Source organism: Pteropus medius, unplaced genomic scaffold (genome assembly GCF_902729225.1).
Source record: "Pteropus medius unplaced genomic scaffold, Ma_sr-lr_union100, whole genome shotgun sequence".
NCBI lineage: Eukaryota > Metazoa > Chordata > Mammalia > Chiroptera > Pteropodidae > Pteropus > Pteropus medius.
Genome location: NW_024349224.1, coordinates 8,862,808 through 8,881,873, shown reverse-complemented (window position 1 = coordinate 8,881,873; position 19,066 = coordinate 8,862,808). Strand labels below are relative to the sequence as shown.

General features: G+C 42.6%; 1 protein-coding gene across 3 annotated transcripts in view; it reads left to right on the top strand.

Moving 5' to 3' along the window:
- Positions 1 to 19,066, top strand: part of CSNK2A2 (casein kinase 2 alpha 2) — a 34,240-nt gene that overhangs the window by 14,315 nt on the left and 859 nt on the right. The window contains exons 5-12 of one of the 3 annotated variants that reach the window (XM_039881004.1): positions 5,797 to 5,856; positions 9,479 to 9,562; positions 10,345 to 10,455; positions 10,672 to 10,773; positions 11,289 to 11,389; positions 12,209 to 12,357; positions 13,752 to 13,845; positions 16,761 to 18,277. In XM_039881004.1, coding sequence (XP_039736938.1) covers positions 5,797 to 5,856; positions 9,479 to 9,562; positions 10,345 to 10,455; positions 10,672 to 10,773; positions 11,289 to 11,389; positions 12,209 to 12,357; positions 13,752 to 13,828 — 684 coding nt within the window. In that variant the 3' untranslated portion in view covers positions 13,829 to 13,845; positions 16,761 to 18,277. Of the gene's footprint in view, positions 1 to 5,796; positions 5,857 to 9,478; positions 9,563 to 10,344; positions 10,456 to 10,671; positions 10,774 to 11,288; positions 11,390 to 12,208; positions 12,358 to 13,751; positions 16,550 to 16,760; positions 18,278 to 19,066 lie in introns of those variants that run through there. The other 2 variants (XM_039881003.1, XM_039881005.1) reach the window with 2 other exon arrangements.

The window sequence follows — 19,066 nt, the reverse complement described above, 5'->3', positions numbered from 1 at the left end:
AGTTAATCCCCCTCCTGCTTCTTTGACTATTATTTTGTAGAGGTGCTTTGGGAAGAAGCAGAGGTAGGATGCGTTTGATCTGCCATGTTAAACTGGAGGTCCCTTTTGAATGTTCAGGTCATGTCACTTGAGTCAGCTTAACAGGTCATTCATTAAATATCAGGCGACAGATGATTATTTTGGAAGAGCAAATCATGACAGGAAAATTATTTTCTTTTCCACTTAGTGTAAGAGGCCACAAACAGGGAAACCAGTGGCTTATTGTCCTAGTATGCTTCAGGCTTTTTATTTTGTCCCGTGTCCATCTTATTAGGAAAGTTTAATTTTTTTCATTTTACTATTAAGTGTATTAATAACTGATTTTAAGATATCACCTAGAGGAAGTTTGTCCTTGGTTTAATATCAGGGCTACATCAACAGTAATTCAGCCTGCAGCCCATTCTTTTCAGTATTTTTTAATTAATACAATTGATAATAAATTTTGATCTGTAATTTCCTATTGTAGAGTTCTTCTGATTTTGGTATTAATGTTTTACTAACTTCATACAGTAAGTCAAGTAGCTTTTTCTCTTCTATTCAAGTTATATAAAATCAGGATTATCTAGGTGGATGTGTTTTGGGGGGTAAAAGGGAGACTTTGGTTTACACTTTCCTTTTTAAGACATCCCATAGGTTAATAGTTTATTCTGGAATTTTATCTTTTCTTGAGGTTGTTTGGGTAATACCTGTTTTTAAAGTTGCCTGCTTTTAATTTTATTCACATAAAGTTGTTGATAGGATTCTCAGTACTGAAGAACCTCAGTGCGTCTAATTATGCTGTACGCTCAACATTATTCGTACCTTCACTCCCTTTCCCCTCTCTCTCCAATCAGTGTTGCTAGAGATCTCTTATTCATACTTTCAAGGGACCAGCTTTGGTTTTATTGCTCAGATGTTTTTGTTCATTTTTCTATGTCATTCTGTTTCTGCTTCTATCTTTTATTATTTATTTATGATTTCCTTCTTAATTCTGTTCTTTCTTGGGTTTTCACTGTTTTTCCCTCTTAACTTCTTGAGTCGAATCAACTTGTTTCATTTCTTTCCATCTTTCTTGATTGGCAGTAAGTTTGTACGACTCCAGGCACCATCAAAGCTTCATTTCCTGGTCATAGAACTAACTCACTTCTGTCTCCTCTTCAAAGTAAACGTACAAATTCCAAACTTGTGGATTTGGCTTTTTCCCCTCCCCGAACTTTATACTTTGAAAAATTTTAAACTTACTGAAAATTGGAAAGAGGAGCATGGTCAGTACCCTTATATTATTCACGCACATTTACCGGTTGTTCATCTTTTGTCATAGTTGCAGTTATTTCTTTTTATCACCCCCACATTCCTCTCTTTATCTTTCGCTATCTTTCTGCTGAAGTCATCTTAAAGTAAATTGCAGGCATCATGGTACTTCACTCCTAAATAGCATTGGCACTAGGTAGGACATTTTCCCACATAACTACAATACTATTAGTACACTTAAGAAGTTTAATATTTATACAATAATGCCATCTAATAGACAATATAGAGTCCATACTAAAAAGTTTCCCAGTAATTAACATCCTTAGAATGTTCTTCATTAGCTGTATGTTTGTGAATATGTGATCCACGGTCCATTTGGTTTTTTAAAAGAATATTCTTTTATTGTTGATTTCTAATTTGATTGTACTGTGTCCAGAGAACACGATCTATATATAATGTTGATTATTTGGAATTTGTTGATGGTTGATGCTTTGTGACTTTAGTACATGGTCATTTTTTTTTTTTATATTGTTTGTTAATTTAGTTCAGATCTTCTATGGCCTTACTCATTTTTTTCCTTTGATATTTCATTTTATGTTAGAGGTACTGGTTTGGTCAATTTTTCATTGAAATCATCAGTTATGAAGTTTTATATATGTCAAAGTGATAATAAAAGTTACATGGTGATACTTAGAACAGAAGACAGAACTTCAAAGCAAATGAATAGGAAAATCCAGTCTCTACAAGTTAGAGGGAATAGTTAGAAAACTCCCCAACTCAGAATTGTCTCAAGAAACTGAGGTACGTTCTTGAGGTAGAAATAGTTTCTTTGTAACGTATTATGCTTCTCAGCTTTCTGTGTATTTGCAAGAGTACAAATAAAAGTGACTATATGTTTTAAGTAAAACATGTTATTTGGACATTTTAAAGATTCATAAGACATTTCAAATGGGCTTCATCTTGAGAAGACAGTGGACCTGTGTTGATATTTGGAGAATTTCTAAATCGCTCACGTAGAGGTGGGCCTTGTTAATGCTGTTAGTTTCACGTGGAAAGGATGGTTCACAGACTAAATTCAATATAGTCTCTTTAATTGGGAGAAATTTACTTTTCTTATAGATTGTTGGCATTATTTTGTCATATCTTTATAAGACATTTTCAGCTGATTTTTGATTTTGCTTAGTTAATGATTTGTTCTGTCCTTAAATTTCTAAAAATATTGACCTTGGTTTTATTCTGGATCTTGGGGTTACGTATTAACGGTGCCAAAACTGCATTAAACATGTTTCACTTCCACCTTACATCTCACTCCTTCCACTTTTTCTCCTCTGAGGACCACCAGGGTTTCTGGGCTTGGGCTGAGCTGCGTCTGTCAGGGAGTGTACGAACTCTGTGTGCAGGGTGTTGCTGCAGCGGGGATTCCCACGTCTGGCTAGGGACCTTCCTAAAGTGTGAGATCCTCCTAAATAGCAACATTGGAGACAGGGCCTTGGTAGCTGGACCACAGCTGGAGTCTGGAGAACTGTCCAGTAGGAGTGAGGCCCACTTGTGGCCCTTCCTTCCTGAGTGGTGTTTGTGGACTAATGAGGCCCTGAGTCTGTTGATCAAATTGCATTCTACCCTTCAGACTTTCTGGGATTAATTAAAAGTCTCAGGCAGTTTCCACCTTGGGCCCTTTGCATGGGCCCAGAGTAGAACTGATTTCTAGGGAGATGCCAGCGTGCTTGAGTCCTTGGAACCGAGGTAGGATGGTGAATAGTTTCTTCCTCAGCACCTTGGTCACCTTCCGGGAAGTGTAGGCTTGTTTTGTTTTTGATAAGTCACTTACTCTACGAAAATGTAAGCAAAGCTAACTTCCTGCCAGCATTTTGCGGTTTGGTTGGTTAATGGTGTTCTCCACATATCTGGCTGAGAAGAATGGAGGAAAAGTATGGTTCTTGTGAAGTTTTCCTTTCTGATTTGTCTTGGACTCAGTACTTCTCTTTCTTGGAAGACAGTTTTATTTTGTTCCGTTGACTGTAGAACATCATCAAAGAGAAATCTTTTTCAGCTGACTTCGGTGTGCAGGCAGAGAACCACCATACTTGGTGCGTGGTGTATAGGCATATAAAGTACTTACGTGAGGACTTAGAATGTGGACCCAGTTGTGTGTGTGACCCTTGACAATACTTGGGGGAGAGGAAGTTCAGAGATCTTGAACCACTAAATTGGTGACTACTGCCAGCCACAGCATCAGTTTCTTCTGTCATATGTGTGCCACGAGACGCAGGGACAGTGACATGGGACTCTGGGATGTGAGCCAAGGGCAGCAGCCTCTTATTCACAACAGAGTGAGAAATTATCTTGAGAACTTCAGGTCGCTGCCAGCGCCTGAGTGAGGAGTGTCAGCTCTGGGGACCCTGCTGCTGTCAGTGTCCCGTGAACACTGCAGAGGACAGTAAACTGCTTGCAGGTTCAGAGCAGGAAGCTGGCAGGGTATTCCAGATTTTGGAGTAGGAGGGGCGGGGACACTGGAGAGGGAAGAATGGGCGTGGCAAACCCAGGCTTGTTCGGTCAGAGTCGGGATTCCTGGGGGCTGCACTGGAGGCAGCCGCAGAGGTTGGAGGAAGCCACCCTACGGGCCCTGGGCCCTGGGGAGTTCGAAGGTCAGCCCAGGTAGCAGAATATTTCGGATGTGGTTTGCGCCCCTCCCGAGCAATGAAAGTGGGTGTCAGCCTGTCCTTCAGGCTGACAACGTATTATAGGCCTAACCGCTATATTTAACTAGTTTTTTGTACTGTATAAAATTGATGTTAGTTGGAGTAGCTAGAAATCCTATGTTAGCAGTCTGAGGATATTTATGTTTATGTCTTAGATCATTTATACAGACACTTTACAGATACTGCGTGATATGAGAGGAGAGCCTTCTGCAGATCAAAGTCCGCATAATAAATTAGCCCGTATTTTTTTACTGGAAAGAAAATAGTCCTGCCCTCTGAGGTTAGAAATGCTCTTTGCACGTTCATGGCCTTTTTATTGACTTGAGGTTCAACTGGGCATCGTCTCTGGGAGCAAGCTGCTCAACTCTCAGAGAAGTTGCTGATTTGACACCCAAAGAGATGGTGTCTCTCGCCGGGGTCTGCATGTACAGGTCGGGGTGTGCCGGGGGAGAACAAAATCCTGGGCGTTCGGCTGTTACCCAGGTGAATCTCTCCTGAGCGGAAGTGCTGTGTACCATTGTCCTGAATGTGGTTCAGTCCCAACCCAGGTCACCTCCAGCCGAGGAGCAGCTCCAGGGCACTGCCAGCAGCATCTCCTGGAATGTGTGTTTTCATTCCCTGTGGTGCCCTGAGCTGGCCACTGCTGAGCTTGATGAAATCAGATAGTCTTACTAAGTGGAGGGAGAATTACACGTATTTAAAAGTGGACATTTGAGAAAGAAGCTAAGTCCTGGTATTCTTAGAAAATGTTAAATTTGTTTTTTGGCAAATTTGTTGTTTTCCTTAAAAAGTTTTTGAATGGGTAATATATTTACATGATCTAAAATATAATATGTTACCCAGTGAAAAGTCTCCTTTATTCCTCTGTGCTCAATTGTCCACCGCCGCACCCCCCACCCCCAGTCTATATGAAATTACTTTTTAGTAATCTTATTCTTGCAGATACAAATGCACATGTGTGGTTTTACACCCCTCCCCTGTTTTACACAGACACATGGTACACGGTGTCCTCTGCTCCTTGGAGATACTCCCCACATTGCTTGAGTCTTCCAGTAAAGGGAGAAACAAAATGTCTTTAATGAAGGCGTGCCCATTAGTTTTATAGAGAGTGCTGCTTGGGCTGATGGGGAAAGAGATTCACTTGGAATTATCAAAAATAATAGTAATAGTGTCTGCTGAGGGTTTGTGGTTTTAATGAACCTGGATACGTGAATGCTACTTTGCCTCTTAGAAATTGAAATTTTAAAAAATCTCCCAGTGGGTGGGTCTTTGGATTATCAGTAATGAAAACTTTCATTTGTATGTCAGTTTGGCTTGGAATCATTTTCAGTACCTGTCTCTTTTTTCTTTTTTTTAACATCGTACGCCACCACCCCATTTTTCTTCTGCCTAAAACATTTTACTTCTTTAGTTCCCATCCATATTACCTGTGAAATAGTACTTTTTTCCCAGCCTGGAACTGATTTTGAAGGAGTGTAGGAATAGATTTTTTAAAAGTCTCTTGCCATCTCCGAATGCTATAGTACTTCATTTTCTTCATGTTTCTATCATGAGCAGACTATCTTGCGACTGTTTTATACCACATGGGAAAGATCCAAGTTGGCTTACCTGTTTTTCTCCCCTGGAATTCCTTCTTTTTCCTTTGTAAAGACTAAAGTATTAGACTCTCATCTTTAGTCTTTGTCCCCATTTATTGCGGATCGGGTAGTAACAGTTCTGGGATTCTTTAGTGACTTAAGCGCTAAGTTTACAGAGAATAATGACCATCCTTTGGGGTGACAGGATGCAGTGAGACTAAATTAACTTTGTTTTCTGAAATCTGTTTCAGCAACTTTACCAGATCCTGACAGACTTTGATATCCGGTTTTATATGTATGAACTACTTAAAGTAAGTGGCATTCATAAACAGTGAATTTTTTCAGGCTTATTCATTAAAAGAGAAGTTTTTGAAAGGACATAGAGAATTCCAACAGAATATTTCTTGATACCCAGAGAATTCCGTGAGGTTTGTTTTTTGGGTTTTGTTGTTTTCTTTTGTTTTACTTATATTGAGGCCTCCATTGTGGGATCTTTATGGTGGAACCGAGAAAGATGGCCAAGTCACGGGATACCAGGGACATCATGCCAAAGATTAGAACTGCCCTCTTCATAGCGCTTGTTGGCCCTTGCAGGGGTTTTTTTTTGCTGCTTAATTGAAACTTACTGTGAGTTTTCACTGCATAACAAATCATCCAAACTTAATAACTTAAAAAATGATTGATTATTTCTATAATTCCGTGAGTTATCTGAGTGAGTCTTTTGGTCTGAGTTATCTTGATGGGGCAAGTTGGTCAGGGTGGCCCAAGATGGCCTTGTTCACATGTCTGGGGTGCAGCTGGAATAGCTGAGGTCTCACCCTTCAGGGGGTTAGTCTGGGCGTCTTCCCATGTGGTCTCGAGGTTCCTAGCAGCGAGAGGGTAAACCTGGGTGGGTAAACACTTTGCGGCTCTGCTCGTGGCATGTTTGCTAATGTCTTGTTGGCCAGAGCAAGTCACATGGTCAAGGCTAGATTCAGAGGGTGGAGAAGTAGACCCCATCTCTTAATGGGCAGAGCATCGAAGTCACATTGTGGAGGGACATGCGTACAGGGATAATAGGCATTCATGGCCATCTTTTTATTGTCATTTCTAATCCTCTTCTCGTAGCCTTTAGCCTACACCTCGATCCCTGGCTAGTTAATTTGACACACAGGAAGAGGTGATGGGTAGACCTTCTAGGAGACTTACTAATCACAAGACTAAAATTTTCCAGCATTACTGATTGATGGAGGAATCAATCTTTTTACCTTGTCTAGATTAATCCTTAGGTAAAGAATTCAAAAAAGGTTTGTAGAATGGAATAGATCAGTGGTTCCTAAGTTTTTTTAGGGTCGTGGGTCACTAAAAATCTAATGAAAGCTATGGACTCATCCCCAAAATGCATGTATAAATGGCATGTATAAATGACACAGCATGACATAAAATTTGTTTGTTTGTTTGTTTGAGGGGGTGGGTCTCAATTTAAGAACCACCGAAAGAATATAGAGGTGACTAAGGTATTGGCATTATTGAAGAAAATTGCCAAGATGGAGTTTCAGTGGGATTACAAACAGTTGCTTGAACAAAATACCAAGTTAAATTAAGGCTAAGCTTTAGAGAATAGGGATTCGAAGGACTAGCTCTGTGAATGAAGTGACTGTATTTTCTTCAAGCCCTTGCACAAACCAGTCATTACAGGCAAGGTGGAATTAAGGGTTTACTCTTTTATCTAATGGGTCTTTTCTTTTGTCAGTAAGATCAGAAAGGTGAAGAAGGTAGAGCTTGGTTTATCCCCCTTTTTCCTGTGTCATCTCCAGACTAGAATTGAAGGCCTCGGCGGGAAGAGATTTGCAGTGCTAGGATCTGTGAACTTCAGGTTTGCCCCTTCCTGGAGGTGCTTTTCAGAGAAGCCCATGCAGTCACTCCGTGAGAGCTGCAATCCCAGTCCCACAATTGGTTATTTTTTTAAAGTAAGATATTAAGGTTTTCGTGGCAGACTAGCACCCCAAAGGTAATGTTTTTAACCTAGCACAGTTGTTCTAGATCAGGTAAAGACATCCCAGTGACACAGGTCTTCACAGGCACTTGGTGTCCGATGTCCTTCGTTTCCTAGATGTAACAGCCAGGTAGTGAGGGTGTACTTTCTGCTAATGAGTCATGGAATCCCAGATGAAACTTGAAAAACATGGTCAGAAACTACCAAATTTTAACACTGAAATAATTGCTCAAGGAATTTAAAAGCATGTCAGCAACTCCATAGGGAGTCTGACTAGTGAACTTGGCAAAAGAATTAATTCCTAACTGAATTTGTTTGGCCTATGCTTTCGTCAGGTATTTTTCACATCCCAGGTGTTATGGTCCTAATTTCCTTTGGGCAAAGACTAGGCAAAATAACAGAATGAACAGTTGCTAGATTTTCTCTGTGGAGGAAGAAGCAGGGATGAGGAAGAGGAAAATTTTAACTTCATTGAAAATGTAGACGAAAGTGAGGTTGAAGGCTGCAGTGATTGCTCAGTGACTCACGGAGTTGCAGAGTCTGATCTGATTCAGAATGAGGGAGGGGTGTCCTCAGAAACCCTGGTTTCGTAAGGCACTGCCACAAAGCCACTGTGGAATCTTGCTACAACTGTTGTAAAAAAAACAGAGAAAATTAGATTGAAGTAGAACCTACGTAAATGAAATGAATAAATTTTAAGTGTACAGTTTTTTGGATTTTACATAAGTAAAACCTTAGCCCAAATCTACACAGGACTATGCTGTCCAGTATGGTAGCTACTGCCTGCAGGTAGGTAGGTGTTTAAATTAAGAAAAATGAAATCTTCGGTTCCTTAGTCACACGAGTCATATTTCAGGTGCCCAGTGGCCTCATGGGGCTAGCGGCTACCATATCAGATGTTGTAGATATAGACTGTTTCTGTCAATGCAGAAAGCTCTGTTGGACAGAGCTGGTGGGGAATATCATGCAAACCCTAAAAGGAGCTCTTGGGCCCCTTTTCTCCAGGATCCCCTCCTCTGAAGATTCTCATATTCTCACCTCCACCATCATGCTTTAGTTTTGCCAGTTCTTGACCTTCATATAAAAAGCATCAGACGCTACATACTCCTGTGTCTGGGGATAGCAAACTTTGCTTCTTCCTGGGACGGCGATCCTAAGGATCCTTCTCTGGCTTACGTGCTTCCTCCCACGTAAAGATGCTCAGTGCAGCACCCTTGCCCGTCTAGTCTGTTGTTCTCAACCACGTCAGTCTTTGTCCCCCAGGGGACAGTTGACAATGTCTGGAACCATATTTGGTTTGCCACAGTTGGAGGGGTGCTACTGACACCTAGTAGGTAGAGGCCAGGGATTCTGCTAACATCCCGTAGTGCATAGGACAGCTCCTCACAACAAGGAATTACCCAGTCCAAGATGGCAACAGTGCTGAGGCCGAGAAACTCTAATCTTGTCCCGAGACGCATCTGAAAAACAAGTCATGTTGAAATATATTTGGGTGTCATTCTTCGTGTCCACATGGACTCTTGCATGTCATTTGAACCACTGTGAAAGGTGACTCCAGTGAGGCTCCTAGGTCTGGTTTTAAAACACACTAAATTAGACCAACAGATGAATGTATGATTTCTAAATCCATGTGGCTAATAAGTCGCTACTAGCTGTGAGTGAGAGAGGGGTACAGATGAGCCTGAAGAAGCACATCCTTCTCCCTTTTCAAGAAACCTCCGTCATAGCCCTTGCTGTCCCGTCCACAGCCTCCTATCTGCCAGCTGCCAGCATAGTGTGCACAGAGATTAAGGGGTGCCTTCTGAAGCCTGTTTTTTCACTTTCGTTAACAGAGAGTAAGCTGCCCATTGGGAGACTGTATTCAAGTCAAGCTGTCACAAACAAATAATAAAAATATGATTGCACTGGGGGGTGGTAGAGGGTTTGCTTACTTTTCTCTGTGCTTTCTTATCTAATAGGCTCTGGATTACTGCCACAGCAAGGGAATCATGCACAGGGATGTGAAACCTCACAATGTCATGATAGATCACCAACAGAAAAAGGTACCATTACAGTCAGGCAACAACAAGCCTTTCATTGGAAGGCTTAGGGCAGACAACACGTTGGCCAGTACCGAGGTGTTTTCTGGAGACTGAAGCTAGTTTCTTTGGCAGACTGGTGATGCTGGTATGTCTCCTGTCTCCAGTGTTGGTTTCTACTTTGCATAAGCATAATATACAAGGAAAGTAGACAGCTGCCCTGAATGTAGCACGTGTTTATTGCGGGCATGGTTTTCTGGGGGGCCTCAAGAAAGAAACTACAGCCGATGGTTTCTGCTGCTTGATGACCCGTAAGACCAGTCTGCCTGGCCTCAAAAGTGTACTTGGGTCCCTCCTACTTTCAATATCCAATTATGGTTGTCCCTGATTGGTGAGTAAATGAATCAACTAGTGTTAGGTTAATGAAAAGCTAGAGCAGCGCTTCAGTCCTGGAGTGGGGCGTGTATTCCCAGCCTTTTCAGTTATGCCTGGAGCTTACAGTGAAAGCTAACAGTGGGGGTGTCACACGCGTGGACCCAGAAAGAAAGCTTATTTCTCTTGATCTAGAGAGACTGATAAGCCAAGATAGTTTAAATTTAAAAAAAGAAGCAGCAAATAAGATTCCGAGTGCTCTGCTCTAGAGGTGACCTCTCCAGCAGTTGCTGAAAGTGTGATGTTTTAGTCAGTGTACTTGCTAACATTTTTTTATTTGGTCAGATAATTATCTAATGTGACATGGCCTTGCTCTAAGTTACAGGCATCTAGAAACACTCCTTTCACATGTTTTGCTTCTGTCACATTTGTAGCTGCGACTGATAGACTGGGGCCTGGCAGAGTTCTACCATCCTGCCCAGGAGTACAATGTCCGCGTAGCCTCCAGGTACTTCAAGGGACCAGAGCTCCTCGTGGACTATCAGGTAGAGTTGTTAGCCAAGCGCCTCTCGGCTCTTTTTATAATTCCTGAGGGGTTTTCCTTTTTCCTGATTTTTGTTTAGTCTATTTAGATAAATTCAAAGCCCAGCTTTAAATGACAATGTCTGGTTTTCCCCAGCTACCTCTCTTTTTCTAATCTAAAAGATTAGAAAGATGCATTTGTAACACCCTTGGCTGACTGGTTGTCCTTCATTCCTCAGATGTATGACTATAGCTTGGACATGTGGAGTTTGGGCTGTATGTTAGCGAGCATGATCTTTCGAAAGGAGCCCTTCTTCCACGGACAAGACAACTACGACCAGGTGAGCAAACACCCTCTGGCTCATAGCCATTTGGGGGCAGATGCCAAGAAAATAGCGAGTGTCCCTTGATAGGGTGCTGTCCTCGAGCCACTAAATATCACTCAACGTCTTCACATAAGCTTTTCTTCATGGTAAAGAATTTCACAAAATTTTGTCTGCAGTTACCAGGTTCTTAATGCTATCGTATGCCCAACTTCCAAAGTGAGCCTATGAAGTTAGGCACCTCCTTGTCTAATAAAACTAGACTCTATTAGATTGTCATGCCCCCATAATCATCAGCTTCTAGAAGATTATTGTCATAAGTTGTGTTATTGTTTTAAAGGCGGTTTGGAAATCTGCATGTGTATAAACTTGGTGTGTTTGGGTCTGCTGCCTGTCTGCTCCAGGCTCGGCTCTGTATCTGGTCCCTGGAGATTTAGTGATGTGAAGTCCTCTAATTCCTTGGTACAGCATCCTCATTGGCTTGCAGTGAGTTCTGAGCTCAGTGATTTGGTCACGTTTGTTTTGTGTTTCAGCTTGTTCGCATTGCCAAGGTTCTGGGTACAGATGAGCTGTATGGGTATCTGAAGAAGTATCACATAGACCTAGATCCACACTTCAACGATATCCTGGGACAGTAAGTAAGAGAGGGAAAGAAAGAGGGTTCAACTTATGCCATTTCAGAAGTGGAAAGGTTAGCCAAAGTCACGTTTAAACTCTTTCCCTTCTCTAATCATATCAAAATTGAGATAACCTTTTCACCGTGTATTTTTTTAACTTATTCTGAGATATTTGGGCATTGTTTACATGTGTGTTCTAATCATTTTGCTTCTTTAAGGGATAGCTTGTTTATCAATAGGGAATATAGGACAAAATCAATGTCATAAGCTTTGGAAAAAAGCTTTCTGGTATAGCACATTCATATTATAAGGGAAAATCTTAGCCATGATTCTTCTTTGAATAAGAGATGATTTCTTCTTATTCTGTGTAATGGATTTTCTATAAGGTAGCATATAGTCAATTACAGTGCAATGGTGTTGAAAGTAAATGTATTGACAGTTTTCAAACAGCATTTTATAGTATGTTATGGAACCTCCACATTTCCAAGGCTAGCTCTCTAAATATATCTGTCGAATACTAAAATTCAGTCACCTCTGTGCCTCACCCATGTTTGACTAAAAACCTGGGCCATAAAAAATAATTTAAAGAGGTTCTGCAAATTCTAAATCAAACGTAGAAGTTTTAATGAATTATCTTTATCAGTCACAGAGCACTGTCTTGTTCAAAGATGCTGTGATTGTAACTGGAGGTGGGGCAAGTACCAGTAAGAATGAGATTTAAGCAGCTTGTAATTAGTGTAATTAGTATTTTAAGGTTTTGTTGGTTTTAGCCCTACTGTGTAAGGAGTCTTATTGAATTGCATCTCAGAATGCTAATGCTTCCCTTTTCTTCTCAGACATTCACGGAAACGCTGGGAAAACTTTATCCATAGTGAGAACAGACACCTCGTCAGCCCCGAAGCCCTAGATCTTCTGGACAAACTTCTGCGATACGACCATCAACAGAGACTGACTGCCAAAGAGGCCATGGAGCACCCGTACTTCTGTGAGTCTCCAGGGGTCCGGTTTATTAAAGGAAAAATTCTTCTGTCCTTTATGTTTGAGGCCAGTCAAGAGAATTCTAGGTATTTGGATTTAATTTGGATTGAATTCTGGAATTTGCTCTCATTAGTGCTAGACCGTTGAGACAACTCGGCAGATCTGTTTCTTGATCCCCCAACGTGTTTGCCTGTTCACCGCTGTCGCTTTCTTGAGTCTGGTCTGTTTGACCATGCCTGGTGGCCCTGAGCTGACAGATCACAAGTATCTAAAATTTGTTTTTAAATGTATACATTTGTGTGGAAACCTAATCAAAGATCTCCCACCCCAAAACAAGTTACTAGTTGAAAATAATAAGGTAACGAATAGTATATTTTTAGAGAAGGAGCTAAGTTAAATAAATAGAAGGAACTTGAGGACAGGTCCGGAAAGACCTCACTAAAACCCTGTCTGAATTACTGACTTTCTTAGGCCTCATTTCAGAGTTTGTCTCCATAGTCAGCTAATGTGGTGGCTTCTCCCCACTGATAGATAAGGCACGTCTCACACTCTCCTCTTAACTATCGGCAACGTGAAATCACTTAGTTCGGTCAGAGGAGACTGAGAATAAGGGAAGTGAAGTGACCCGTCTCAATTCACTATCTGCAGTTGGGATGAAAACTTGCAACCTGTCTGTCGCTTAGCCAGTATGCTATCTTTGCCTCTCCTTTTGTCCCCTCTGGAGATTTAACTAACTCTTGCCTGAAAAATAAATTGCTATATGGTCTTGAGCCCACTGGCCCATAAACATTAGTAGACAGCAACTTTAAAAGGTCAAGTACGACTTGGATGTCCTCATTCCAATTTCTGGCACAGAAAGCTATTTTCACCCTTTGAGGTAGATTGAATTAACACCAGTTTACAATATGTGAATCATCATCTGTTTGCTTTTCTGAATACACCACATACTTCTACCAAAAAAATACATTTTTTAACTACTGTTGTTTAAAATCGATAGGTCTTCTAATGGCTCTTTTTGGTCACCCTTCCCTCGGAAGTGCTTATTACTGCACGTGCTCTGAAGATATCAGGGGTTGAGTATGATGCTAGTATCCGAGGGAAGTAACATAAGAAAATTAGTGGAAATTTTGAGCATTGGGAAGTTTGTATTTCTGTGCCGCTCTTTTCCACGCGTCTGGTAGTTGGAGTTGTGCTCTGAGGAGGTGTGAGCGCAAGTCCCCCGATCGTTTTTTCAGTGTCTGGTTTTTTTTGCAACCTTAATTCTGTCATTTCTGTTGCCCTCCTGATCCTGATCTCTAGCAGCGTGTCTCTGTCTCCCTGGGGAGGGTTGGATTTGCTATGATGTTCTCTTCCACACGGACCAACCCTGATTCTGCTCACTTCCATCCGGTTTCCTTGCAGACCCCGTGGTGAAGGAGCAGTCCCAGCCCTGTGCAGATAATGCTGTACTTTCCAGTGGTCTGACAGCAGCCCGATGAAGACTGGAAAGCGACGGGTAATGCGGCGTCGATGCTTGCCAATAAAACCAACCAACCAAACACAAATCTTGAAGGAAAACTACAGTGTGATAAAAAAGAAATTCTAGTCATTCCTTCTAAATGCAAAGAAGAGTAAAGACCTAAAAGTCTGTCAAAAAGAAAGAAAAACTCCCCAGTACTAGTCTCCAGGGAGCTGCCGCCCTGGCAGCGTGGTGATGCACATAGTTCAGGATCTGAGGGGCCTCTCCCTTTGGAATGCATGGGAGATGAGACACTCGGAGTTGTTGTACAGTTTCCTTTATTTAATAGGAGACCACTGTTGAGTTCACCCGTTCGGTCAACAAGCTCTGAATATCTGACTTCCTATCTATTCCACTGTGGTCTGGGTTTCCTTGGGTGAGATTCAGGCCCACGTTTTAGCAACACGTCAGCAGTCTGTACTGACACACCAGCCTCATTTACAAAAAGGAGATATTACAACAGTGACAGTATTTTTTTTTAAAGCTCTTTTACAAATTCATGTTTTATGTATTTTTTTATGACATGAGCTCTCTAGGAAATGAACCTCGTCCCTGCAGTTTCCTTCTAAGTATTCATTTGGGAGAAAGCTGCAGTCACGTTCACGAGTCCCCTTTTAATGTCGGCAAATGTCACTGTAGACCTCATGATGCCGTGCGTAGGTCCACCTGTCTCAAAACTTAGATGCTAAGTGCATCGCTTAGAGCTCACTGTAACCTTTGTTGATTTGCCTAACCATAAAATCTTGTTGGTATTTTTTTGTGTAGCTTTTTTTTTTTTTTTTGGCAGCCTTATAACATGAGGAAACCTCAGTTTCCCAGCACATCCCTATGTGCACTATTTTAATGCATCTCTCTGAAACAAAGACTTTTTTTGTTCACAGCCATAACTAAAGCTGGAAAAGTCAGTCTTTAGGCAGGTTGGGGAGGGAGAAAAAGGTCCTATTAGAATTTATTCAGGAATGACCTATTGGGTGAAAAAAATGTTCTTCCCCATCCCTTTTTTGCCCGTTTCTATTCCCATGAGAAATAATTTTCCACTGTAATCAGGGTAATCTGCGTTGTTAATCTCTGATAGGTAAAAGATGAATGTGATGGCAAAGATGAGTCTGTCTCGCTTTCAGGGACTGGCGTTGTGTGGGGAGGGCCAGCCCATGACCCAGGTGACAGAGGAGCTTGGGGAAGGAAGTAGAGCTCCCGGAGCAAGTATCAAAGCTTGGGATCCATTGTGCTAGCCTTCACGTTAGCAAAGGAAGCTAGATTTTGTTTTAAAAAAAATAGGGCTGATTTCATTTGGAGACTTGTCACCAACAAGGTTTGCAAGCAGTCCCCTCACCCCGGCTGCAGAGCCATGCCACAGCTGTGGGGACTTCACATACCGAGGCTAGAGCTAGGGGTGTCTACCACCACATCACACTTTAGGATTTCTTTATTAACTATTTAATAATGCCATACATTTTAATAAGGTTAGATTGTTTGTTCGAAAGCATCTGTTTACATTCCATATTCCAATAAAATCATATTGGTATTGGTAGCAGGTCCTATCTCTAAATGTAGATTCTATTTTTGTTGTTTGGTTGGTGGGAACTTAAAATATAAATAAAACTCTTATTACAGAGTTGAGCTTACAGATTAAAAAATAAAAATAAGATCCCAAAGCCAGAAAATGCATTCAGTTAAAGTCCTCATACCAGTACTACTTGCCTGCATTGCACATTCTGTATATTAATGTATACATTCTACCTGAAAATTAAAGACAAGACATGAGTTCTTGGCTGAACCGATATTGCTATGTCAGGCAGTAAAACTCAGTGTTTTAGATTATCAAAAGCCTTCTAATGTCCCCTTTTAGGCAACACCGAATTGTTGGCTATTATCAGGGAGATGTGCCATTGTGTGTGTTTCCTGCCCCCCCTTCTCATTTCCTCCTTTGTCTCCCATGCCCCTCCCCACCTTTTTTAAATTTGCCTGTCTGGACCAGGCAGGCGGAGCCTACTGGAGGGTCTTGGTGAAGTTGTAACCCTGTTTCTTTCCCTTGGGTCCCCAGAGACAATACAAGCACCTGGAAAAGAGTCAGGTGATTTACTGGTGCCTCTCCACCCTTTGGTTACGAGTTAGCAGGTGCAAACAGCCAGCCTGCCTGTCCTTGCGTTCCGTAACGGCGGCTTTGACACGGGAGTAGTCCTTCCTTTTTATGCATACGGTTTACTTTTCTACCACCTGTGCTTTTACCTCTCTTCATGCCTTAGACGTACAGCAGAACTGAGTTTAAAATGCTCACTCCTTTCTGAGTCTGGTCTTGACACCCAGCTTGCTGGCCAGTTGTGACTGCAGGTTTTCCCCCAAACTGAAGTGAGTCTAGTCCAGACCTTTTCTCCTTTACCTGTCTCCAAAATCATTTTGTGTCCAGATGGACCTAGCTTCTCTGAGATTTTAGAGCATTTACCTGGGTCAGGAGTGGGTCTTGGGAGAGCTCCAAAAGAGGGATGTGAGCGCGCGCGCGTGCGTGTGCAGGAGCGGGAGTCTGGTCGCGTTTAGAGTAAGCCACGGTAGGTTTGCCCACCCGACGTCCTTTTCAGCATATTTCTTAAATTCATCTCAGTACTTTTCATTAGACATTTTGTTTGCTTCATTACCTTATAACAGGTTAAAAGTGCCTATGATAGGACTTAACTACTTCCTAAGGAAAAGCAAAAAAAAAAAATGGGAGCAGGGTAGTGTTACACTGTCATCTCAGGTACTGCCTGTGTTCAAGAACACAGGCCTGGTGTGAGAACGAAAGGTTCCTGTGCCACATACAGATGGTACATAGTCCGTTGACCACAAGTGAGCACAACTACAAGGTTTTGCTTCAGCTGAGAAATCCTACGCTGAGAGCAGAACTGCTAATATTTTCATCTGTGGTTTGCTTGCAGTTCACTCTGCCCTGGATCATATCAGCTGGTCTGCTCCCATCCTATCCGGTCCCTGTGGTAGGTGCCTGGGTGGGAGAAGCCATCAAATGAATAAGCGGACCAAGCATTTCCGGGTCTCCTTACCAAGTAGAGGAGTGCCGAGGCCAGTTCTGTGGGCCGCTTAAACGTCAGCCGCTCCGCTGGGTCTCCGAACACACGTTGTCTAGCACGTCGGTACCCACAAGGCTCAAAGCAGTGGACTCCCTTGCAGAGAAGGAAGGTACTCTCAGGCTGACCAATCAGGAGGCAGCAGAGCTTGTAAGCCGGAGGTGGGGGGGAGAGGCTGGGGTAGGGGGCTGTTCAAAGAAGAAAGGGAGCCAATAAGCAAAGCAGTCAAAGGTGGAGCTTGAGAGAGCATGACTTCTTGAGCGGGGAGAACTAGGGGCCACGGAGTTCACGTTCTGGAACGTGGCCTGCCATGGGCTCTGCCCATGTGCCACTTCCAGTGGGACTGAAAGGGGGTGCTCTTGAGGCGGACGCTGAGCCCCAGAGAGCTGGCGGCCGAGGGTCTCAGTCTGTGCCTACTCAGGGAAATGACTTAGGTTCTCCCAGGTGCTGCACTGCCGAGGAGGGAAGCAAAATTATTTTGAGATAAAAGCTTAACAGTTGGAAGAATTGTTATATGTGCATTGAAATGGACCTAAGCCCCGTAAACGTTTAATGCCGGTTCAGATTAAATGATTTGTTTAGAAACCTGTGTTACTGCATGAGCACCCACAGGAAAAAGCAAACTTCCCTCCTGCAAATAAATAGGAGTGGATAGTAACTTATCAGAGTCAAGGTCATTAAAATAGAAACCCTTTTGAAAGCAAAGGGGTCCACATGAGCACACAAAGCCAAAGTTTGTCCGTGAGCTTAATAAATCGGTAAGACTGAATAATGTCCTGCCTTTAAAAACTAAGCGCAGGGTGGGAATGGGAGAGGGAAGGTGGTGGGGAAACACCTAGCTAAGAAAACCAGTAATTACACGCTTTTTAAGCTACATGGATGTGTTAACGAAAACGACCCCACGCAGGCTTTGGAGAGGCTGGGGAAAGCGATGAGGCGGGATTATACAGGTGGTGCATACTTTTGTGTTGAGACTCAACAATGTGCTACAAATGTGATACTTAATCCTGAACTACATGTATTGAGGATTGTTTCAAAAAAGACAACTTTCATTGAATCAATAAATTAACAGTTTTTCACTTGCTGGCTTTTCTTGCTGTATGTGGTGACTAAGAGGTTGGGACAGAAATCTTGGCACCCAGTGGAAAGCTTGGATAAATCTTCAAGAACCATGGAGCCGACTTTACTTCTGTTTGCAGAAAAGCAACGCTGCCTGGTTGGTGACCCTTTACAAATGACTATTTCAGACACAGTTGGCCACCTATTTGTATCCCTGGATGACTGATGTATGATTTCTGTGCTGCTGCCCTTAGAGGAAAGGAAAATGCTATGTTAAATCCTCTTTCCATAAATAAAAATGTTGATCATCACCAGCCTTCCCGAGTGGGAGACAAGCCACTGCTCCGAGGACCATAAGCTTGCGTTTCCTGTCTCTTGGGGGAGAGGAGGGGTAAACCTTGGACTGCAAAGGTGTGCATATGGTGGTTGCAGTTAGTTAATCACCTTGGTGTGAAGCCTCCTTTAGGAGGAGAGGTGGGACAGGTGTGTCGTGGAGGGGATTATTCGGTTTCTTGGTTCTCACTTCTGAATCACACACCTCTTGACACCTGCTTCTCGGGATTGGCCTGTCGTATTGCACGACTGGAACCTTTGTGGCAGAGTGTTCTGCATTTGTGACAATCTCTCCCCACCCCGTTCTGTGCATCACTAGCGGACGCGCTGGTGTCTGGCAGATGGCGGTGTCTTTAATTAGTGTGTTTTTCTCTCCCTGATCCTTCTGTGGAGTTGGACGCTTGGAAGTCGGTTGCTGGAAATGCTTAAGGGCAAACAGTAGAGCCATTTTTTTCCTTAACTTTACGCACCCTGTGGGCTTTCTCAAATACTAAGCAGTAGTACCCTTCCTTTACCCAAGGGAAGTTTTCATGAAATGATGTCTCTGTGTGACAGCTTCCCAGGCGCATAGTTCTTTGCCTCAGTGCTGTGGGACTGTTCTGAGACATGCTGCTAGAATTCTGTGGCTGGCATCTCACCGCCCACTGGACTGTGCTGGACTTGGACGGGGAAATAGTGTGCAGGCCATGCCAGACAGCCAACTGCAGGGAGAGTTAAAAACATTTGAGCTCCATTTTCTCTCGGAGTAGACTCAGCCCTTTCCCTGT